Source organism: Penaeus vannamei, chromosome 32, assembly GCF_042767895.1.
Source record: "Penaeus vannamei isolate JL-2024 chromosome 32, ASM4276789v1, whole genome shotgun sequence".
In the NCBI taxonomy this organism is placed as follows: domain Eukaryota; kingdom Metazoa; phylum Arthropoda; class Malacostraca; order Decapoda; family Penaeidae; genus Penaeus; species Penaeus vannamei.
The window spans coordinates 20,188,227-20,213,226 of record NC_091580.1 but is presented as its reverse complement, the minus strand read 5'-3'; the positions used below and the strand labels follow the sequence as shown (position 1 = coordinate 20,213,226).

The 25,000-nt window shown below is 43.8% G+C and overlaps 1 protein-coding gene across 1 annotated transcript in view; it reads left to right on the top strand.

The window, feature by feature from the left end:
* Positions 1–23,064, top strand: part of LOC113804176 (collagen alpha-1(XVIII) chain) — a gene marked incomplete at its 3' end in the record, with an annotated part of 54,741 nt that extends 31,677 nt beyond the window's left edge. The window contains 19 exon segments of the mRNA XM_070144775.1: positions 3,078–3,101; positions 5,566–5,709; positions 6,061–6,273; positions 7,127–7,156; positions 8,939–9,106; positions 9,407–9,506; positions 10,020–10,181; positions 12,050–12,189; positions 13,269–13,382; positions 13,757–13,865; positions 14,619–14,785; positions 16,061–16,279; positions 17,462–17,525; positions 19,000–19,115; positions 19,643–19,735; positions 20,105–20,230; positions 21,171–21,200; positions 22,105–22,128; positions 22,952–23,064. Coding sequence (XP_070000876.1) covers positions 3,078–3,101; positions 5,566–5,709; positions 6,061–6,273; positions 7,127–7,156; positions 8,939–9,106; positions 9,407–9,506; positions 10,020–10,181; positions 12,050–12,189; positions 13,269–13,382; positions 13,757–13,865; positions 14,619–14,785; positions 16,061–16,279; positions 17,462–17,525; positions 19,000–19,115; positions 19,643–19,735; positions 20,105–20,230; positions 21,171–21,200; positions 22,105–22,128; positions 22,952–23,064 — 2,156 coding nt within the window.
* Positions 23,065–25,000: the final 1,936 nt, after the last annotated feature.

The following is a 25,000-nucleotide window of genomic DNA, read 5'->3' as shown; positions in this document are numbered from 1 at the left end:
CGTGTGCGTGAGGCTCTGCGTGTGCGTGTAAGTTGTCTTTCGTGTCCGTGAAGATCATTTCGTGTCCGTGAAGATCATTTCGTGTCCGTGAAGATCATTTCGTGTCCGTGAAGATCATTTCGTGTCCGTGAAGATTATTTCGTGTCCGTGAAGATTATTTCGTGTCCGTGAAGATCATTTCGTGTGCGTGTTGTTGTTTTTTGCGTGTTTGAGGCCCCTTCTCGTGTGCGTGAAGATCTTTGCGTGTGCGTGTAAGTTGTTTTCGTGTGTGTGGAGTTATTTTTCTTTTGCTTGTCGCCCTTTTCGTGTGCGTGAAAGCTTATCGTGTACCTAAGTTGCTTTAGTGTGCGTGAAGTTATTTTCCGTGTGCTTGAGGCCCTTTTCGTGTGCTTGAAGACCTTTTCATATCCCTGAAGTATTTTTTAGTATCTAATTTTCTTCATATCGTGTGTGCGTGAACTTCTCTTCGTCCGATTGAAGTTCTATTCATGTGCACGCGGAGGAGGCCACGTCTTGAGGGTCCTTGCGTGGGTGTGGAGACCTTTTTTTTGCGTGAGTTTGTGATGCAGCCGGAAGTTCGGGCGTGTCTTTTTGCGGACACTGAATCGTCATTAATTAAGGGGCGGCATTAATTACATAGAGGATTCAGCGCGTGGAACAGACATTCGTTTTACAAGCAAGACGGACGGATGTTGGCTGCGATTTCTTGTTGGGAAGTTCGCGGGCTCTGATGTAGTGTGATTGTGTGTTAGTGTGGTTATTTTATTTATTATTTTTTTTTAATTGCGAATCTGACCTTTATTCCTGATATGAAAAAAAAACTTCTCTCTGCTTGTCTTCTTCTTGCATCTTCTATTTCTTCGTTTTTTTATCGTTTTTTCCTACCCTTTATTTTCTTCTTTCTCCCATCTTCTCTTCCTCCCTCCCCTCCTCTCCTTCCTCCCTCTCCTCTTTTTGTATCTTCCTCTTTTTCACCTTCCCTTCCTCTCTTCCCCCTTCCCTTCTTCTCTCCCTCCTTCCCTTCCTCTCCCCCTCCTTCTCTTCCTCCCTCCCTCCATTCCTTCCATCCTCAGCATCCATCCTTCCTCCTCCTCCCTCTCCCCTTTAAACCACGCTTAAATGAAACCACAACCACAGCAGACAGAGAAAGTCAGCCATAACGCACATTCATAGACACTCAGTAGATAGGATTAGAGTAGATTGCGTCGCTCACGCCCTAGAAGTCGCGAGGGAGGAGAGGAAATTAGACTCCTTAGAAGACGTCCTCGTCCGTTTTCCCCGACGTCCCCCCCCCTCCCCCCCAAAGGACATCAGCTGGGGATTTAAGGGTTGTCCTCGCGTCTCTTGAAGGAAAGGCAGGCGATCGTCCCCTCGATTCGAACGGGTTTGAAGGGAGGGACTTCGTGTGTGTTTTCGTTTTTCTGTCGTTTGGTTTATGTTGTCTTCGGGGTTTATTGAAAGGATTGTGTATATGTGGATATTCTTTCTGGGAAGCGCGTGGTATTTGTTTTTGTTGTCAGTAGTATGTATATTGTCTTCAGGCTTTTTATTAAAAGCTAGGCGATTGCACGGTGTAATCGAACGCCGAATGAGATAGACGTTTCGCAATACATAATATTCTCTTAATTGGAGCTTAATTTTCTCGTTTTTGATGGCATTCGTAGCTTTTCCTCCCGGGTGACACGAAACGAAAAGTGCATTGCCGTAATAAATGAGATATCGCCTCGAGGGAAAGGGAGAAGCCGACGCGCCCTTTGGATGCGCAGTTCGCCAGGCGCAGGCAAGCAAGTGCAGGCCGTTACTTGTTCAGGTAAATTAATTCCTGCTTTGTCTGTGTCGATGGTTATATCAACTGAGTATGTGCCCGGGTTGTCTAGATGACAGGGCCTAATGGGTAGTTTGGAAATGCAATATACGGTATGTACTTGCAACAGTGTTCCGGGCGGTGCGGTGCAGTTCACATTGTTCAGAGATATGAATAGTCTGTCTGTCAAGAGGTTGGGGGCGTCGGCGGCGGAGAAGCAAAGGTGCTGATTGAAGTGAAGTGCTTATCGTGCTGCGTTGGCAAGCGATAAGGAACACGTTTGCTTCTTTTCGACCGGCAATGCGACCTGGTGATGGCGAGGACACGTTTTCCGGCTCACAGAAGAGACATGGTTATATGAATGAACATGACGGAATATATATTTTTTAGAGTTTCCGGTTTACAGAATAGACAAAGTTATAGGAAATGTCATGCATAAGACGGACTACACTATATTGAGGGATATTTTTTCGATCATACAAGATCAACGTCTTGTTTGATTCTTCTTTGTTCTGAAGAGGAGGAGGATTGTCTTACGCGAAGTCATCATCTTTGGCTTCTCAGTGAAACTATGGCGTGTGTTGCATAGTGCCGAACACCAGCCCCGAAACTCCAAGACTTTTCACTTATGAGTTATGAGTCTGGAAATGATACAGAAGTTTATTTATTTATTTACTTATTCATTTATTTACACAAGGCGCGACTGCATAAGGTGTTACCAGTACAAGGGAAATTGTTCGAGGATTGCCATCAGTACAGCGGCTGGTTTTACGCAGAGAAACGCATGTATTCACTTACTACTTCATATTTGAGTGCCACTGTGTCCGGTACTGCCAGAATAATCCGAAGAAGAACCACATGAGCGCTAGTCATTATACAACATATCTGAGGCGAAAACACGAGCAAAAAAAAGCGACCCAGAGACCCCACATACTTGTCCAAAGAAGGGAACTGACCCCTGACCTTGCCCTAGACCCCAACAGATCATCAGCTTGATCACACACATGCATACACACGCGCGCACACACACACACACACACACACACACACACACACACACACACACACACACACACACACACACACACACACACACACACACACACACACACACACACACACACACAAACACAAACACAATCAAACAAACACACGAACAAACAAACAGACAAAGAAACCCCAAGCCGTAGAGACAAGCCGTAGAGATCTTGACATGACGTAGAGGTGTTTTTTCTCTTTTTTCTAACGTCTTGATCTTCACTTCTCCTTCCAGCTCTCGGGACTCTTTTTATCGAAGGTGAGTGAGCGATCTCCTCGTCCCCCCCCCTACACCCCCCCCCCAACCCTTGTGTCACTGTGGACTCGCACTGTCTTCGTTTCTATTCGCTTTCGTTTTCTGTATCTCGTCTTTCTCCTTGCTTTCGGTTCCCTTTCGTTTCGTCCTGGTTGGTGTGTGTGTTTTTTTCCACGATGTCTTTCTTTCGTTTCTTGTCTCTTCTCGTCTTTGTCTTTTTCTTTCCTATCGTTTCTCTCTCTCTCTCTCTCTCTCTCTCTCTCTCTCTCTCTCTCTCTCTCTCTCTCTCTCTCTCTCTCTCTCTCTCTCTCTCTCGCTCTTTCTTTCTCTGTCCCTCTCTTTTAACTCAGTTGTCATCACGACGCTGTGCTCTGTGATTATGCCAGACCTCTGACCTATGACCTCTGACCTCTCACCCATCTTCCCTAGGCACTGTCTCAGCTTCAGTGATACCGTACTCTCGCTAGACTATCGCATACCTCCAAACACGCTTGTAGTTCTCGACGGAAATAATTTCACAAAACACACTCCATTCTGTCAACATTAGACTCTACGAATGTTGTGCACGTGTGTTTGTTAGACCTCTCGCCCTCCGCCCTCCCACCACCCCTTCCCCGCCCCGCCCCCTTCCTGACAGAAAAGTTTTACTAAGCCTCTGCCAGTGCATGGGGCTTCTGGAGACAAATAGTGTTTACTTGTCTGAGGGCGAATGATAGATACCACAAAGGGAAGCCGCTAGAAAAGGAGTAGCTATCGATACTAGATGATACACCAAGTATAGTAATAGATTAATATATATTTTTCTTTGTTCTGAAGAATCCTTACAATATATATATATATATACATATATATATATATATATATGTATGTATATATATATATAACACGAATGCCAGGTTCGAAAGGATGGTCTTATTCTTGGTGCAAAGGAGAAATATCACGTAATGCATTGCAAAGACTCACAACGCCGAGTAAAAATGCAGACCATGCACCCAAAACACACCAGCAACGTCATCTGTAATGAATTGATTTTGTTGATTTAAAGATTTATCAATATGCTTCTCAGATTTATTGTTTACAGTTATTTCTGTCTGTCCTTAAATGGGAAAAGTTGGAGTATTTTACAGAATGACGTCAAATCCAACTTTTTCAGAAAAAATAGTGATGCAACCGCGATCTTCATTCTAAGATGCATTTGTATAATACACAAGACAGGGCGAAACAAATATTGGCGTATAGGCAACCTCCTCCAAAGGCGAGGAGGAAGGAGAAGGAGAAGAAGAGGAAGAAAAGAAAACGAAGAAGATGATGAAGAAGGAGGAGTAGGAGGGGAGAGAAGAGAGAAGTAATTGAAGTACAAAAAAAGAAGAAGACAAAAGAGAAGAGGTCGAAAGGAAAAAAAAAAATGCTTTCCTCATCGCAGTCGCAACCTTTCGACCTCCTACGACATGAACATCCGGGACACGACTCAATGAAGTCCCTACCACAGAAGAATAATATACAGACATCCAGACTTCCTTGTCGTCGTGATCTTTTCTGTTTTCTGTTCCCCAAAATCTGCATTTGCTTCCTTTTTTTTAACTTTTTGAACTAAAAATCTGCATTTGGCTATTTTATTTCTTCTTTTAACTTTGACTTCAAGAAATATATCACTTTAAAATTCGGCAATTTGTCCCTGCGATTGTCAATAGAGGTTCCGCCAAAAGGAGACGAATATTTGTTTCTCTTCTGGAAAACGTATGTGCGAAAAAAAGCTCTGTAAATAAACTTTATCCGCCGAAGGATCTATTGTCCTCGTCCAATATTTTCTTTCATTTTGCTATTTGTCTTTGTCTTTGTCTCTCTCTCTCTCTCTCTCTCTCTCTCTCTCTCTCTTTCTCTCTCTCTCTCTCTCTCTCTCTCTCTCTCTCTCTCTCTCTCTCTCTCTCTCTCTCTCTCTCTCTCTCTCTCTCTCTCTCCCTCCCTCCCTCCCTCCCTCCCTCCCTCCCTCCCTCCTTTCCTTCTTCTATTTCTTCCTTCTTTCCTCTATCTTCCTCCTCCCCTCATACCCTCCTTTCCTCCCTCTCACTCACTCACTTTCTCTCCCCTATCTTATTCTTTCTCCTCCTCCTCTCCCTCCTCCACATCACTCTCTCCTCCCTCCCCTCATCAACCTCCCTCCCCCTTCCCCTCATCAACCCCCTCCCCGTCTCCCTTCCCCTTCATCACCCCCTCACCCGTCATCACCCCCTCTCCTCCCCCCTCCCCTTCCCCTCATCAACACCTCCCCCTTCCCCTCATCATCCCCCTCACCCCTTTCCCTCATAACCTCCCTTCCCCTTCACCTCTTCCCCTCCTTCCCCTCCCCCTCCCCCCCTCATCACCCCCTCACCCTCACCCTCAACCCTCATCACCCCCCCTTTCCCCTAATCTCTCCCACCCCCTTCCCCTTCCAACCCCCGCCTTCACCGTGCGCGCTCTCCCCCAGGAGGAGTGGGCGGAGGAGGTAGGAGGCAACGGCAAATGCGGCTGCAACCTGACGGCGCTGGTAAACCTCGTGAGCCTCCGCATCCCCAGAGGACCTCCAGGACCCCCGGGGAGAGATGGACGACCCAGCCCTCCAGGACTCTCTGTAAGTACTTGAAGGACTTCCTGGTGCGTCTTTTTTTCTTTCCTTTTTTGTGTGTATGTGTGTGTGGGGGAGAGAGAGAGAGAGAGAGAGAGAGAGAGAGAGAGAGAGAGAGAGAGAGAGAGAGAGAGAGAGAGAGAGAGAGACAGACAGACAGACAGACAGACAGAACGAAAGAGTGAAAAGATGAGAAAGAGAGAGATAGAGACAGGACGAATAGTTAAAAGATGAGAGAGAGAGAGGGAGAGAGATAGGAAGAGAAAGAAAGACAGAAAGAGTGAGAACAACTACAACATAACACGAAGCCCCCCTCCCTCCCCCTCCCTCCCCCTGACCCTCGTCTTCGTCCCCCAGGGCAACCCAGGACCCCAGGGCGAGCGAGGGCAGCCAGGGCGCCGAGGGGAGAAGGGCGAGCGAGGGGAAGTAGGATCTCCAGGCCCCGAAGGAATCCAAGGATCCAAGGGTGACCCTGGGAAGGACGGCTTGATCGGACCCCCCGGCGCCCCAGGACCCGCCGGCCCCCCCGGACCCCCAGGGTGGATCAGAGGACACGGAGATTCAAGGACGGTGAGTTGCCTAATCTTTTTTTTCATAATTTTGGTGGTTATATTTTCATTTATATATTTTCAATGCATAGCTTTCTTTTTAATGGATTCTTATCATTATTGTCATTCTAGAAGAAGAAAAACGGAAATGTTATTTATATAATTTATTCTTATATTATCGAAGTGTAATGTATTTAGACTGTCGTCACTAATCTAAGCAGAAATTCTTTACTATTTGTGACTGCCGTTGATGTATTTATTATTTATTTGCTTATTTATTTATTAATGTTGAGGGGGTCATTTCAAGGCAATACGAGCGATTACTTTAGTTGCAAAGTCATTGCAAAATTACACCACTAGCTTAGGATTTTGTAGACCTTGTAATTGGGTTATGATGTTCATGTGTTTAAGAATCCATAAGGGAAATAAGCTCTCTTGAATATTTTTTATTATTATTAATTCATTCGCTTTTTATCATTATTTCCCCTTCAAAAAACCTTCTAGTGGGCTACATAATGAAAGGGTATAACTGAACAGTAGTTGAACATGAAGATAATAGGAGAGTTTTTGACCAAGTGTGTTTAGGTCATTTTGACGTGTTTTACGTATCTTAAGCCATTTTAAGCATTTTCTTTTTTGTAAAATGGCACGTAGAGACCTTTGATCTGTTTAAAGAGTTGCTATGAAGAAGATAAATATTATAGAATACATTAGATTAGTAAAAATAAAATAAAGAATTAAAGAAAATACAGATAATTAGACAAACGAGGCACATCAAAGGTATCTCCGTGTTTGTGCAATGTGTGTGTTCTCTGTTCATTTATCCGTGTTCGTGTGTTTTGACCTCCTTTCTCCTTGGGTGCCATGTCCACCAGTCTGGTTGGGGATATCGCTCTGGCTACCAGGTAAGGCAACCTGACATCCTGCTCCCTCTAGGCGTTGGCACTCCTCACAGGTAGTGCCAAGCCAGCCACTCGTCTTACACACTCGACCCTCCCTCCTCCCCCTTTGGCACTCTTATGCTAGAAATAAATGCGAGATAAGGAGTTTGGTGGTATTGGGGTGATTTTTAGATGTTTTAAGATCCGTGTTATGTAAGGGAGTCTTAATTTTGGTTAGGTATATGGCGTAGTCTTAGGGTCAATAGGGTAGATTTGATCCTCTTTATAAAATATGTATCTGGGGAAGACATGGCACTCACAGTACAGTTACGCAATAACACAGGGTATCTGAAGCGTATCGGTTAAATGAATCTTCGGTTAAAATACTTTTTTCCTAATGATTTAATCGTTGCGCTTCAGATATATCTCTTGCTTGTGTGAAGTCATATATATATATTTTTTGCTTGTGTGAAGTCAAAGACATATCTCTTGCTTGTGTGAAGTCAAAGACATATCTCTTGCTTCTGTGAAGTCAGAGATATAGCTCTTGCTTGTGTGAAGTTATAGATATATATCTTTTGCTTGTGTGAAGTCATTCATTCCCAGTCATATAAACTTAACAATCATACAAGGCGCACAAAACTTTTTACAAATATTCATGCACACCTCCAACAATATGATACAATCAGATACATAATTAGGACTTAATTGATAAGAATATAAAACCCGAAGGCGAGTGGCCACCTTGGTTTCTGATTGCATGACTTCGTATTCTTAATAGTAAGTAGCTTAAAGACATTTAAAACAGTGTAGATTATTACGTAATCTATAAGCATGAGAAAGGTAGTAGTTCCCGGTACGTAGAATATATTTGATGAAGATAATTATTTTCTTTCTTTCTTAATTTGTCCAGTAGGAATTTAATGTATTTGAGATGGTTTGCTGACAAGTATTTATATTTATCCAAGTAGGGTTATTGTTATTTTTAATGTGGATATGGCTTTTTCTCTCGATAGGCACTGAAGTAAAACCCTGTAGCTTCTTTGTATACCTTACAGGACTAGTTATTTAGCCTAACACCGGGGGATTTTACGGGACAATGAAGACATAATTCCCGTGAAATGATGATACAAAAAAAAAAATCAGTATATCTCTACCTGACACCTCCAACCTACCCCACCCCCAAAGAAAGAGAGAGAGAAATATCGATATATTTTTCTACTTATTCCCCAGTAAGAGAGAAAGTAGAAATATATTACCTTCCCATCTCCCAAAGGAAAGAAAAGTAGAAATATAATAGCCCCCCCTTTAAAAGAAGAGAGAGAAAAAAAATAGAAAAGACACCCATACAAATAAGAAAAAAACTTTCTAATTCGTCTAAGAGAAAACGGGTTTACCTTCTTCGCTTTAATATAAAACACGGGTTTCCCTCCTTATCCTAAAAAAAAAAAAAAAAAAAGTTTCTCTCCCTTAAAAAATAAAAAAAACTCATTTCTCTCCTTCACGTAAAGCAGACAAACTTCACTCAAAAAAGAAATAAAGAAAACCCGTTTCTCTTCTCCACCCATATAACAAACAAACAAGCAAAAACGGGTTTCACTCCTTTACCCCCACCCCAAGAAAAAGGAGTTTCTTCCCCCCCCCCAAAAAAAAAAGGTTTCTTCGCCCCCCCCCCCACCCATCCCCCACTTAGTCACCTAGCCCTTCGCCCCCTTAGTCACCTAGCCCCTAGCTGGCCGTGGCGCTGCGTGTAGGTGAGCCACGAGTCCGGTGAAGTGACGTTCTCTAACTTGGACTCAGCCGCAGGTGGAGGGCCTCGAGACCGACGTAATCTTCGGGGGGAACGCGGGCGAGCCGGGGCCCCCAGGAGCTCAGGGGCCGGCGGGCGACGTGGGCCCCCGAGGACCCCGCGGACACCAGGGCCAGAAGGGCGAGAGGGGCATGAAGGGGAGCAAAGGCCAGAAGGGAGAGGAGGTGAGTTGGAATGTCTCTTTTTTGTTATTGTGTTAAGTTGTATTTTTTTTTTACTGTTTGTGTTGGATTTATTCAGCCTCTTCTTATTATTGTTGTTTTTGTATTTAGGTGTTAAGTTTTTTCTGTTTGTGTTGGATTTATTCGAGGTCTTCTTCAATAGGATTATTTTATGCAGATTTGGAGGGTTATGCGCAAAATGATTACTGGATTTTGAATATGGATTGTGGTAAAACATATCTCACACATACACAATATACAATACTCTAAGAGTAACTTGCAATATCCTGCACCAAACCACAGGGACCCCAAGGACCCGTAGGACGTCTGGGGGACAAGGGAACGCGAGGACCCCCTGGCGTTGATGGACTTCCAGGGACCCCAGGACACAAGGGCCAGAAAGGTTGGGAAAAAATTAAAAAGCAAAAAAAGAAGAAAGAGATAGAAACTTAAAACTTAGAAGGACAGCTTGTTTTCACTTCCTTTTTAATTATCCCAGTCATACGAGTGTCCTTAGTTGACAATGAGCTTCTTCAAGACGTAGGATTCTTTTATACGATGAGCCTTTCAAGAAACCGAGGCATGTGTTTTTAATGACCCCTTCAGGAATGCAAAGTATATGATTAACCTTTTTTTTCTTCTCTCTCTCTTTCTCGTTTTCTTTTCCCTCTCCCTCTCTCTTGTACGTCCCCCCCCCTCTCTCTCCTTTTCTCTTTCTCTCTCCCTCTCGCTCTTGTACGTTTTCCCCCCGCTTCTCTCTCCTTTTCTCTATCTCTCTCTCTTGTACGTTTTCTCTTCTCTCTCACTTTCTCTCTTTTTCTTTCTCTCTCTTAATTGTATGTATCTTCATTTTCTCTCTCTTTTTTATTTTTTTATCTATTTACTTATTTTTTTTTACAACGACCTCCCTCTTCAGGAGACCATGGACCCCCCGGCATAGGACGCAAAGGACCCCCAGGAGTCCCAGGAGAGAAAGGAAGTCCATTCTACTCAACAGAATACGTGAGGAACATCGTGCTGACGTCCCTGCAGCAATACGTGGACATCAACCCAGCCAACAGAGAAAACCTGCGAGAGAGTGAGTGTTTGGATGGAGGTGGAAGGGGGGAGGGAGGGATAAAGGAGGGAGGGGGGAAGTAGAAGAGGAAGGGAGGAGAAGGAATACGTAGACATCAACCCAGCCAACAGAGAAAACCTGCGAGAGAGTGAGTGTTTGGATGGAGGTGGAAGGGGGGAGGGAGGGATAAAGGAGGGAGGGGGGAAGTAGAAGAGGAAGGGAGGAGAAGGAATACGTGGACATCAACCCAGCCAACAGAGAAAACCTGCGAGAGAGTGAGTGTTTGGATGGAGGTGGAAAGGGGGAGGGAGGGAGGGATAAAGGAGGGAGGGGGGAAGTAGAAGAGGAAGGGAGGAGAAGGAATACGTAGACATCAACCCAGCCAACAGAGAAAACCTGCGAGAGAGTGAGTGTTTGGATGGAGGTGGAAAGGGGGAGGGAGGGCTAAAGGAGGGAGGGGGGAAGTAGAAGAGGAAGGGAGGAGAAGGAATACGTAGACATCAACCCAGCCAACAGAGAAAACCTGCGAGAGAGTGAGTGTTTGGATGGAGGTGGAAGGGGGGAGGGAGGGATAAAGGAGGGAGGGGGGAAGTAGAAGAGGAAGGGAGGAGAAGGAATACGTAGACATCAACCCAGCCAACAGAGAAAACCTGCGAGAGAGTGAGTGTTTGGATGAAGGTGGAAGGGGGGAGGGAGGAAGGGAGGGAAGGAAGGGGAAAGGAAGGACTGGAGGGAGGAAGGAAGAGATATAGAAGGGAGGGAGGGAGAAAGGGGAAAGGAAGGACAGGACGAAGGAAGGAAAGGGAAAGGAAGGACGTGAGGGAAGAAGGAAGAGAGAGAGAAGGGGGGGAGAAAGGAATGAGGATAGAGGATAAGGGGAAGAGGAGGAAGGAATGAGGAATTGGGGAGGATAGAGGGAGAAAAGGTAGAAAGGGAGACAAGGAAGAAGGAGAGAAGAAAGAATGTTCTGGGTGAGAGCAGAAGTATAAAAAAGGAAAGAGGTAGGAACGAAGAGAGAAAAAGGAGGGAAAGATAAGTAGATAAGCAAATAGCTTAGAGGGACATCGCGCTGACGTCTTTCACTGACATCAAACAAGGCAAGCAGACCCAGAGGGAGAAAAAGTTAGTTCTTACGTGGAAGAGAAAGGAAAGAGAGTGAAGGTGGGAGAAAGGGAACGAAAAAGGGGAGAGAGAGAAGAGGAAGGTGGGAGAGAGAAGAGAGAAGTTGGGAGAAGTAGAAAACAGGGAAGAAGATTGAGGAGAGGGGAGGAGGAAGAAGGGAGAGAGGGACAAACAAAGAAGAAAATAAAAACACATAAATAGAACACCCCAAGACAGAGGAAAATATCAGATAGACAAAAATTGATAATAAGGCCCAGATATGGGTTGTTGATAGATGTCCAGATAGACAGAAATACAAATAGAAAGATAAAAGAAAGGCAGGGGGAGATAAACGCATAGAAAGCATGACAATGATAATGGTAGCAAGAATGATAATAACAACAGTAATAATGACAATAATGGTAACAATAGCAATGATAATAACAATAGAAATAGCAGTAGTAATGGTAATAATGGCAATAGGAATCGTAGTAGTGATGATGACGATAAAAGTAATAATGACAATAATGATTGTAGAAGTAATGATAACAAAAGTAGTAATAACAATAGTGATAATAATAATAATGGTGATAACAATAAGATCAATAATGGTAGTAGCAAAAATTATGATAACAATAATAATGACAACCGTAATAATAATAATAGCAGTAGCAATAACAGTAATAGTAATAGTTGTAATAATAATAATACCATTAATAAAGCTAATACTCGTCAAAGGAAACATCGCAAAGTCGGCATCCTCACTCCCCCCCCCCTTTACCCCGCAGTCGCCGAGCGCATCGAAGTGATCCTCCCGAAGGGCAAGGACGGCATCCCCGGGGCGCCAGGACCCAGAGGACCCAAGGGCGAGGAAGGACGTATAGGACCCGTAGGACCCCCAGGGCACCCCGGCCACCCAGGACCTATTGTAAGAGGGGGGGAGGTGGAGGGGGTGTAGGGGGGATGGACTTGTTGAGACACTGGAGTATAATGTTGTGGTTATGTTGGTTTCGTTTGGTTTTATATGTATATTAGGTGTATGTGTGCGGGGATGTGTACAGTATGTGTGTGTATAAGTGTATACTCGTACATACACACGTACATGCGCACGCACACACGCACGCACGCACTTGTATACCTCGTGTTTGCGTCTGTAAATACCCACTAACACTTTATATTTATCAACCACTTGCCTTCTTCCTTTTCCTTTCCTTTATTCCCTTCGACGTCTATCTTTTCTTCTCTTCTTTTCTATTATTTGCCTTCTTCCCGATATCGTCTTCTCCTTCCTTCTCCTCCTCCCTATTCCCCTTCCTTCCTGTTCTTCTTCCTTTTCTTCCTCCCCCTCCCCTTTCCCCTGCTTTTCCTCTTCCCTCCTTCCATTTCCTCTCCTGTCCCTCTCCTTCTCTCCTCTTCCCCTTCTGCTGCTCTCCCTTCTCCTCCTCCCCTTCCTTCCTTTTCCCCCTCTGTCTTACCCCTTCCCCCCCTCTCTTCTCCTCCTGCCCTTCCTTTTCCTCTTCTTTCTTACCCCTTTCCCCTCTCTTCCTTTTCCTCCTCTTTCTTACCCCCTTTCCCCCCTCTCTTCTCCTGCTCCATTTCCTTTTCCCCCCTCTGTCTTATCCCTTTCCCCCCTTCCTTCTCCTCCTCCCCTTCCTTCCCCTCCTCTTTTTTAACTCTTTTCCCCCTTCCTTCTACTCCTCCCCTTCCTTCCCCTCCTCTTTCTTAACCCTTTTCCCTCTTCCTTCTCCTCCTCCCCTTCCTTCCCCTCCTCTTTCATAACCCTTTTCCCCTTTTCTTCTCCTCCTCCCCTTCCTTCCCCTCCTCTTTCTTAACCCTTTTCTCACTCCCTTCTCCTCCCCTTCCTTTTCCCCCTCTTTCTTACCCCTTTCCTCCTTCCTTCTTCCCTTCTCCTCCTTCCCTTCCTTCCTTTTCCTCCTCCCCTTCCTTCCTTTTCCTCCTCTTTCTTACCCCTTTCCCCCCTTCCTCCTCCTCCTCCTCCTCCCCCAGGGCGAATCAGGAGAAGACGGCCCCGCAGGACCCCGAGGCAATCCAGGACCCAAGGGAGAACCCGGATCGCCAGGCCCTGTTATCCTGAGCAACGGAACTGTTATCGAAGTCAAGGTGAGGAGAATTCCCGTTGGATCTGATAAGAAATAAGGGATTTCCGTAGGATCGGATATAAAAATAAGGGATCCCCGTTGGATCGAATTTTAAAAATAGGGGATTCCCGTTGGATTGGATGAAAAATGAGGGATTCCCCTTGGATTGGATTTAAAGAATAAGGGTTTCCCGTTGGATTGGATAAAAAGCAAGGGATTCCCGTTGGATTGGATAAAAATAAGGGATTCCCGTTGATTTGAAGAGAGGAGGAGAAACGAATAAATGTGATTCATATTAAAAAAAAATAAAAATCTATCACTCATTCAGTCACTCATATTCATTCATTTATCTTTCCCTTATCCACCCTTCCCCCTCACCCCCTATCCCTCCCCCAGGGTCAGAAGGGAGACCGCGGTATGGACGGACAAGCGGGCAAGCGAGGGTCCCCTGGGCTTCCTGGACCCCCTGGCCTCCCCGGACCCCCAGGGCACCAGCTGGCGACAGGTAAGGGGCCTCGTTAGTGCTTAATCGCCTTGTTAGTAGAGGTAGTCATGTTCTTTGTAGCGTGTAGAGGTAGTTAGTCATGTTCATTGTAGCGTGTAGAGGTAGGTTTTATTTGTTTATTTTTTGTTTATTTATTTATTTTTAGTGGGTGTCTAATTGCCTTGTTAGGAGGAGTAGGTAGGGTGATTGTTAGTAGCGTTAAGTAGTGGTTTGTAGCATCATTAGGAGTAGTTTGTAATGTTGTTAGTCGAATATAGTCGTGGTTTGTATTATTGTTATGGTAATTATCTGCAGCGCTTAATTGCCTTGCTAGGAGGAGGTAGTAATAATTTTTAGTAGTGTATTGTAGTAGTTTCTAATATTGTTATGTTAGCTGCATCGTTGATAGTATTAGTTGTTAGTAATAATGTCATTAGCATTGTTGATACTAGTCGTTATAGTGCTGCTAGAGTAGTTAACTGTAGTCTTTGCGGCATTGTTAGTCGCAACGATTAGTAAAATTGTTGGTAGTATTGTTAGCACTAGTGGTTAGTAGTGTAGTACTGAAATGCATTGCTAGTTAGTTGTTCAGCAGTACCAGCACCAGCTATTGATATTATAACACGTGCTATTGCATTTCCAATAACAATATCAACATTTACAACAAATAAGTAATGGAAATTACTACAATAACAAACAGTGCTAACTACAACAACTACATTTACGAACACCTACAACAACCACTATTGTATTTACAACAACTACAACTTTCAGGACCCTTCGACTCAGCACGTGACACGACCTATAACTATGACGTCACAGGAATCAAGGGAGATAAGGGAGAGCGCGGACCTCCCGGCCCCCCTGGTCCCCCCGGCCCCGGCGTTGGAGGGATGGGCAGGGGAGCCACCTACAGCTATGGTGGCGTCTATGGTGTTGTGGTGAGTTGGGGAGGGGGTGGTGGTGTGAGGTGAGGTTGGTGGTGTTGTGGTGAGTTGGGGGCGATGGTGTTTGTGGTAGTGTGGTGAGGTGAGAACAATGGTGTGTGATGGTGGTGTTTTTGGTATTGTGGTGAGGTGAGAGCGATGGCGGGTGATGGCGTTTATGGTGGTGTTGTGAGGTGAGAACAATGGTGATGATGGTGTTTCTGGTGGTTGGTTGTAAGGGCGATAGTGGGTGATGATGGATGATGGTGGTGTAAGAGTGTGGAGGGTGAGGTGTTATAGTGACTGGTGATTAGGTATTGGTGATGATGTCTATGGTGTTGTGGGAAGATGGGGGCAGTGGATAGTGAGGTGAAATAGAGGATAGTGAAAGGAGGATACAAAGTGATTTATGGTGTGGTGGTGGGATGAGGTGATTGTGACTGGTGAGTGGGTGTTGATGGTGATGATTATGTTGTGGTGAGATGGCAATGGTAGTTGGTGATGATGCTATAGTGTGGTGGATAAGCCCTTATAGTGAGTAGTGAGTGAGTGTTGATGGTGATTCTTACGGTGTCATGAGTATATAGTGATGATAATGTGGTGAGAGGTGCTTGTAACTTTTGAATGAAAATTGATCGTAACTTTTATAGTGCAATGGTGAGATTAACTTAATTATGATTAAAAACTATTCTGTCTGTTTTGTGGTGATAAATACATGGTGACTTTATGGTGAATGAGACATTGCATAATCATTATTCTGAAGGTTTTGAAATAATTATTTTATCTTCTGTTGTTGATTTGATTTCTTTTCTCTCCTCCCTTCCTTATACTTCCTAATTCTCTGCGATTCCTTATTCCTTCATTTCTATTCCTCCTTTATTTTGATTGTCGTGTTGATTCGCCTTTTCCTTAACTTTCTTTCTTCCTCCTTTCATCATCTTGCACTTCCTTCTTCCTACTGTCATCTTTCTTTTTTTCTCACCCTTCATTCCTTCATTTTTTTCTCGCCTTTTCATCTTCTTTCATTTTTTTCTCAACCAATCATCCACCTTCTTTCCTTCCATCGTTCGCCCTCTCACCCTTCCTTCCTCCCCCTACCCCTCCCCTCTCTCTCTGATCCCCCCCACCCTCCCTCCCTCTCTCCCCCCCACTCTCTATCCCTCTCTCCCTCTCCCCCGCCCTCTCCCTCTCTCGCGCCCTCTCCCTTTCCTCGTACCTTCTCTCCCTCTCTCCCCCTCTCCCTCTCGCCCTCTCCTCCCCCTCCTCCCCCACCAATCTCCCACCCCCCAGGCCCGCCCACGCCCACGCCCAGGCCAGAGCCGCTTCGACCTCGAGGAGAACATGGGCGGCTCCTCTTCCATGGGACCCCCCGGCCCCCCTGGACCCCCCGGACCACCAGGACCCCCCGGACCCGCAGGACCCGAGGGCCCCCCCGGCCCCCCCGGCATCCCCACCCCGACGGCGGAGAAGACGGAGTACATCCCAGTGCCCGGCCCCATCGGCCCCCCCGTGAGTAGGCCTACGCAGATTCTAACTCTAATTCTAACTCAAAATCAAAATCAATTAGAATGCTTTATTCCAGTTCCTAATTCTGTCTATAGGCCTAGCCAGATTCTAAATCTAATTCTAACTCAAAATAAAAATCAATCAGAATGCTTTATTCCAGTTCCTAATTCTGTCTATAGGCCTAGCCAGATTCTAACTAATTCTAACTCAAAATCAAAATCAATCAGAATGCTTTATTCCAGTTCCTAATTCTGTCTATAGGCCTACGCAGATTCTAAATTTAATTCTAACTCAAAATTAAAATCAATCAGAATGCTGTATTCTTGTTCTCAGTTCCCCAAAAGGCTTTATTCCAGTTCCCAGTTCTCAGTTCTCTCTATCGGCCTCGGGAACTCCTAACTCTAATTCTAACTCAAAATTAAAATCCATCAAAATATTTTATTCCGGTTCTCAGTTCTCTCTATCGGCCTAGGGAAAATCTGACTCTAATTCTAAATCAGAATATATTAAAATGTTTAACTCTAGTTCCCAGTTTTCTCTATCGACCTAGGGAAATTCTAGCTCTAATTCTATCTCAAAAATCAAAATGCTTTACTCCGGTTCTCAGTTCTCAGTTCTCTCTATTGGCCTAGAGAAAATCTGACTCTAATTCTAAATCAGAATCAGTTAAAATGCTATACTCCAGTCCCCAGATCTCTCCATCGGCCTAAGGAAATTCTAACTCTAATTCTAACTCAAAATCCATCAAACTGCTTTATTCCGGTTCCTAATTCCATCTATAGGCCAAGGGAGTAATTATGCATTTTTTTTTTATCATATTGTATTATTAAAGTTACTGATTAGATTGCTTAGTATGAATGAATACGAATTAATATGAACATTATAGATGTAATGTAAATAATGAAATTGATTAATATATATGATAATTGTAGTTGATATGAATATTGAATGAATGTATTGTATAAATTCATTTGTAAAGGAACGTTAGGTACGAGAGACTCTTGTTTGGCAGTCTATGAATTTATTAAACGAGGGATCCTGCGTGTAAGAAAAAGCATAAGCCAAGCACGTAAATAATTATTGGTTCATTTTTAATCATTTCTTTATTCATTTATATTTCCTAACATGTCTTTTTCTTTATCTCCCTGTATTACTTATTCATTCTCATTCGCGATTTCTTCTCAGGGTCCACGTGGTCCTCCCGGAATACCAGGATCCCCGGCTTTCCTCCCCAAGAAATACAACTTTGGTAAGCGTGGGTCAGCGCCGGCGAGAGGGAGGGGAAGGGAGAGAGGGAGGGGAAGGGAGAGAGGGAGGTGGGTGGGGAGGGAGGGAGGTAGGAGGGAAAAGGAGAGGGAGGGAGGTAGGAGGAGGAAGGAGAGAGGGAGGTGGGTGGGGAGGGAGGGAAGGAGGTCGAGAAGGGAGAGAGAGGGATAGGAGGGAAAAGGGGAGGGAGGTAGGAGGGGAAAGGAGAAAGGATGGGGAAGGAGAGAGGGAGGTGGGGTGGGGAAGGAGAGAGGGAGGTGGGGTGGGGAGGGAAGGGGGTGGAGAAGGGAGAGAGAGGGATAGGAGGGAAAAGGGGAGGGAGGTAGGAGGGGAAAGGAGAGGGGAAGATGGAGAGGAGAAAGGAGAGAGGGAGGTAGGAAGGGGAAGGAGAGAGGGAGGTAGGAGGGGAAAGGAGAGAGATAGGTGTGAAGAGGAGAGAGGAAGATGTGGAAGGGACACACACACACACACACACACACACACACACACACACACACACACACACACACACACACACACACACACACACACACACACACACACACACACACACACACACACACACACACACACACACACACACACACACACACACACACGAAAACACAAACACACACACAAACACCATACGAAACCACTCACTTCCTGTAATGTCATCCTTGAAAAAAGTGATGCGATAGAAGCCATCAATCTGCACTACGCAAGCTTGCAAACTCAGCACATCAAGAAGCTAGGTTGCATCAGCATAATTATTGATAGATTGTAAGCTTAGTTCCATGACGGCAAAAACATTAGCGCGTGTGATGATTTACTTGTGTCTTTTTGTGTGTCTGTCTGTTTCCTTTTGTCTCGTTTGTCAGTCAATCTGTCTGGGTATCGGTTTGTCTCTATCTACTTTTCCATTTATCTACCTGTCTATCAGTTTTTGCGTGTGTATCTATATATATATAAAGTCATTTGTTCATGTTTCTGTCTTTCTTTCTCTTGGTTATCTCTCTCTCTCTCCTCTCCTCTCCTCTGTCTGTCTGTCTGTCTGTCTGTCTGTCTGTCTGTCTGTCTGTCTGTCTGTCTGTCTGTCTGTCTGTCTGTCTGTCTGTCTGTCTGCCTGCCTGCCTGCCTGCCTGTCTGTCTGTCTGTCTGTCTGTCTGTCTGTCTGTCTCTCTCTCTCTCTCTCTCTCTCTCTCTCTCTCTCTCTCTTTCTCTCTCTCTCTCTCTCTCTCTCTCTCTCTCTCTCTCTCTCTCTCTCTCTCTCTCTCTCTCCCAATTTATCTATCTATATATCTACCTATCTATCTCTCTGTCTATCTACCTATCTGTCTATTTATCTATCTAAATTTCTGTCTATCTGTGTGTCTCTCTATCTCTGTCTGTCTATTTATCTATCTATCTACGCCTATATATTCTGATTTGTTTAGACTAAACAATTTAACGAACGAATCAATTTTCTCTCCCTCCAGGATCGCCATTGCCTCACGACACAATGTTCGATTCCTTCCCACCGACTTCGAACGTTGGCATGGGCATTAATTCTGCTTCAATTCTCCGATTCACTTCTCGCACTTCTATGCTTCAGGTAAGGAAGAGTTAGCTGATCTGTTTTATTTGATTTTTATTATTTTGAGCATTGAGAAATATAAAAATAAGTACGTAAAGGCCATGGCAAGTCGAAAGCGAAGTTCTGAACTTCTTGATGATTTTACTCATGGCGTTGTTGATGTTATTCTTTCTCTCCTCTTCTTCGCTTCTTCCCTCTATTTCTATCCTTCCCACCCCCTACTTACTTCCCTTTTCTCACTCTCTTTGCCATACCTGCTCCTCCCATCCCCTTTCTCTCTTTCTCTTTCTCTCTATTCCTTCCTTCCTCCCTCCCTCCTCCCTTCCTCTCTCCCTCTTTCCCCCTCCTCCCTCTCCCTCTCCCTCTCTCCCCCCTTCCTTCTTTCCTTCCCCCTCCTCTCTCTCTTACTTACCCCCTTTCCTTCCTCCCGTCCTCCCTCTCTCTCTCTCCCCCCCTTCCTTCCTCCCTTCCTCCCTCCTCTCCCCCCCTCACCACACCCTCCCATACCCCTCCCTTCACTCACTCTCCCCGCCCATGCTTTCCAGGAGTGGGCGTACCACACCCCTGGCGCCCTCGCCTACGTTCTGGACGACGACTCCCTGTTCCTACGGGCGGCTCGCGGATGGAGGGAAGTTGCTGTACGTATCGTGGGCGTGGGAATCTGCTGATGTCTATATTTTTCTATTGTGTTTTTTGTTATAAATGCTTAGTTTCAATAGACAGAGAGATAGATAGATGAATAGAAATAGATAAATATTTACGTAGGTGATGTAGGCCTATAGATATGTATACATTTGTGTAGGATGATTAATAGATGGATAGATATATAACGGGAGAGAGAGAGAGAGAGAGAGAGAGAGAGAGAGAGAGAGAGAGAGAGAGAGAGAGAGCGAAAATAAAACAAATAGCAAAACAAACAAACTGACACAGACACAAACATTTACAAACAGTTTAAATACGTCTTCAAAAATTCTCACTCCCATTTTTTTTCATTTTCCTTTTTATAGTTTGGAGAGATGCTGACGCCCCAGATCGCCAACACGCCCCTACGCCCGACGCCCACGCCCATGAATCCGAACGTTGAGACACTGCCCGAAGAGCTGGCGACTGACCTCAGCACCGGCAGAGCGTGGGTGAGTAGGGGGAAGGGAGATGGGGGTAAGGGAGAGAGGGAGGTAGATGGGGGAAGGGAGATGGAGTGAAAGAAGAGGGGAGAGGGAGGGGGAGGGGGGGAAGGGTGAGGGGAGGGAAATGGGGGAAGGGTGAGGGGAGGGAGATGGAGGAAGGGAGATGGGGAGAAGGGGGAGGGCGAGGGATATAGGGCGGATGGGAGAGAGGGGGGTTGGAGTGGGGGTCGAGTAGGGGGCTGGGGGTGATGGGGAGGGAGATGGGGGGGAAAAGTGGGTTGGAGTGAGGGTAAGGTAGGGGGTTGGGGGTGATGGATTGGTGAAGATGGGTGGGTAGAGAGAGAGAGAGAGAGAGAGAGAGAGAGAGAGAGAGAGAGAGAGAGAGAGAGAGAGAGACAGAGAGAGAGAGAGAGAGAGAGAGAGAGAGACCGAGCGAGCAACAGAAATATTCAAGCACACAGACAGACAAAAAACACAGACAGCAGATACTAGCTAAGACAAGAGTAAGAGAATAAGAAATAAAGAAATAGATAACTCAAGACGTTGATTGGAGGATTAGGGTAATACGAAGGACAGGAATGGAAGACGGAAAAGGGTAATAGAGTGATAAATGAGCAATAAAGACCTAGATTAGTTATACATTAGGCACGCACACACGCATACATACGTTCATGGACATCTTCACATACAAACACACACACACACACACACGCATACAGACGTACATGTACATATTCACATACAAACACACACACACGCATACAAACGTACATGTACATATTCACACACACACATACACTCACTCACAATTTTGTATACTGATATAAAAAAGTCGGCAATTATTTTTCGTTCTCAAAAAAATCTACATACTATGAAAAAATCCAATTCTTCCAAGCAATTTATTTATTTTATTTATCTGTTTATTTATCCGTTAATTTATTCACAGAGGGGAGAGCCGATGACGACAGACGTGGAGGTAAGGGTTGATATGATATGATATATTTATAAATACATTCAAAATTTCCACTTATTTACTTATACTCCGCCCATTCTCAGAAAAGGACAAATTGGCAACTCACCTGGATTTTGAAGGAGTCCGATTCGTCAGATGTAATTTCACAAGAAAAATAATAAAGTGATAAAGGTAGCATATTCAAGGAAAAGCGATTCAAATGAAGTATAAAAATTGTGTATGAGAATTAAGAACGACAACATGTATGTAAAACCAAGTAGGGTGTCAGTTGTGAAAAAAAAAATTGTCGAATCGCAGTGCTTCAGCGTTTGGAGGTGAGTGAGTTGCCAGTTGTTCCTTTTCAGAGATTAAAACGCACTAAAACTGTTTACTCATCTGCTCACCCTCTGGTATCTTCATTTGCTTCTTTATCTTGTTTCTCTGTCTTTTCATTCCCCCTTTTCCGGATTTTCACATGTATTTTCTACTTTTTTAATTCTTCATATCTATCATCTACTGCGTGTCTACTTTCCTTCCGCTAATATATCGCTTAGTCGCGTATCTAGTTAAATTTGTGTATCAGCTGGAACAAAATATTTAAGCTTGTGGGGCACCGCAGTTATTTACATGTGTGTGTGTGTGTTTCGTCTTTTTAAAGTAGAACGCTTGGAGCAGTTGTTACGTAAATTGCTAATAAGTACACGTTAGACTAGGCTGGTAATGTATATAGATTTTTATTAATATATAGAACTGTTCATTTATTATCATTACTACTACTACTACTATTATTATTATTATTATTATTATTAACAACATAATTGCTTCTCGTCAATCTTCAGCTAAAACGTAGTCAGATTTCCGTTTTCTTTAACCTGTCCAATGCTTGTGAGATTAATTTTTGTGTAATTTTCTGTATTTTATTTCGCAGGACAACGAATGGAATACGATGGAGGTAAGAGATAAATAAACAAAGAAAAGGAGAGAAAATTTAAGCGAAATTTTCTTTGTCTTTCGCCTTGTGTGTGCCATGTTTGTTTGTGTGTTTTGTTTTGTTTTTGTTTTGTCAGTTTATAATTTTGCATGCTAGGGATTCGTGGTGAATGAGCTTCAGTTATTGTTATCGTTATCGGAATTATTATCTCGCTCTTGATTAATTCCCATTTCTGTCTCCCATTATAAATTTATCGTTATTCTTTCTTTCAGTCGCCTTCCGTTTGACATTTTCCTCTTCCTCTTACTATCTTTTTTATCGATTTCCCTCTGTCTCTCTTTCACACTTTCGTTTTTAACAGTATCTTCTCGCATCTTTGTATTTTCCTCTCTTATCGTATCGTCCACTCCCACTTCGTTCACTTTTGTTCTTCCATTCTCTATATTTTCTTCCGTTCTGTCTTTCTCTCTCTCTCTCTCTCTCCCTCTCTCTCTCTCTCTCTCTCTCTCTCTCTCTCTCTCTCTCTCTCTCTCTCTCTCTCTCTCTCCCTCTCTCTCTCTCTCTCTCTCTCTCTCTCTCTCTCTCTCTCTCTCTCTCTCTCTCTCTCTCTCTCTCTCTCTCTCCCTCCCTCCCTCCCTCCCTCCCTCCCTCCCTTACCTCTTTCCATATCTCTCTCCCTTCCTCTTTCCATACCTCCCTCCCTCCTTCCCCCTCCCTTCCTCCCCTCCTTCCCCCTCTCTCCCTCCCCTCCTTCCCTTCCTCCCCTCCTCCCTCCCTCCCTCTCAAGCCTCCCTCCCTCTCAGGCCTCCACACCGTTCTCACGCCCACTCTCCTCCCTCCGCAGCTCCGCCTAGCCGCCCTCAACGAACCCTGGCAAGGTAGTTTCCACGACGTAGCCTCTCCGGACTACACGTGCTATCGGCAGGCCAGGAGTGCCGGCCTACGTGGCACTTTCAGGTGAGATAGGCTGGTTCGGTTCTCATATGTTGGGTTATGTTGTTTTTGTTTCTTGTTTATATGTTTATTTATTTATATGTTTGTTTGCTAGGTGGTTTGTTTATTTGGTGGGGTAAGGAGAAGAAGAGGAGGTGGGGAAATACGATTGGAAAAACAAAAAGAAAGATAAAAAACAAATAAACAACAAGAAATCAACGATAATAACAGCAATCGCAAAACAACTAACCTCCCACACATAAAATGAATAAATAGATGAATAGATGATAAACCAGAAATAAGAATTTTTTGATGCCGTTGCCCTTGTTTCACCTGTCTGAATCGTATTGTGAAATCCGGAATGATAAGAATGTCATCTTATCATTACACAGGTACAGATAACCAGTACTCCCCGCCCCGGACCTCTCTTTCAATTACAGTTATATGGGTGGCATTACTGTATGGTGCAAGAACAACGTATTCTTTGCCTGTTCTTATATTTTTACCTCTCATCTATCCTTCTGTTACACAGTTATATGCGTGAATTTACTGTATGGTGTAAGAACACGTATTCTTTGCTTGTTCTTAAGTTTTTTTTTACGTGGACTTTGCTAAGAGGAAGAACAAAATCATTTTGGGTATTAATCTATTTATATTTTGACATGTTTTTGTTCACTTCAGATGTCAAAGGGACATGCAGATCGCATGTTATGATTTCACTGTAAAAGTAAAATATCTGATGGTTTGGTATACGTCCAGGATACTCCTACCTCATTTGGCTTTAAAATATATATATCTGGATTCATGTATTCCATTAACTGTTTTGGAACAATACCTATCCTTTTTCCAGACATTAAGTATATTCAAATGCATTCAGATTTCAGACATTCACACACCTCATTATTCTCATTACAAATATCCTTTTGCAAACATCAGCTTTAGAATGTATTTAAAATTTTCATATCTGTAATTACGTCTAGATTGAGGTACTAGCATAACCATGAGATAGCTTATAACGAAGTTTATAGAATATATCTAGCTTAATTGCATAAACTACCATCAATATTTTCCGAACAATGTCCCTTTAAACGTATTCAGATTTGTGACTCTTAAGAACCTCATCGATGTTATTGGATGTTCAACCGATCATTTCAACCAGGGGTTCTCAATCTGGGTGATCACGGGGCACTTTCTGGGGGGTCATGGAGCAATATGAAAATTATGACGTCGAATTAAGCTGAATTCCATATCGCCTATGATCCATACATATAATAATCTATCACATATCAATAAATTGGAATCTTTGTCCTCTAGCTATTGACGCCATCATACTCTTCATAACAAGTAATAGCTGTATCTGAAAAGATGGCAGACAGCGAACAGGCCATGGAGATTATTACATATTGGTCGGGATAGAAAAAAAAGTTGGGAACCACTGAATTAGAATGTATACTTCCATGTCTCTGGGTATACATCGTCTATGGTATACTATACTCTTTAAACAACTTTAGTTTTTTTTAGACATCAGATATAAAAAGAACATCGACGGAGGTATTGGATGTGTAACCGACCGTCAAGACTACCTATTGCTCCATTCATGCAGCATTCGCCAAAAGTCTAGAATATATTTAGATTTTCACCCTTCAAAAGTTAGATGATGATAATGGATTTGTAATACTGAACATACCTCAATTCATATGCCAAGTTTAATGATTCTCGAAAATATTTCCTTGCCCTAAAACCAAGCATAGACTGTATTCTAATTTCTTACAGTTTGAGTTTCGACGTAAGGTATTGGACATTTAACCGACCATTGTTACTCCATATTTCAACCTTCATATGTATTATCCCACGACAACAATTGATTTATCTAAAATTCCTACTTTTAAATACCAAACAAACTTATAGAGACGTACAAGACTACACATACATCCACTCAGACACACAAATCATTCTAAAA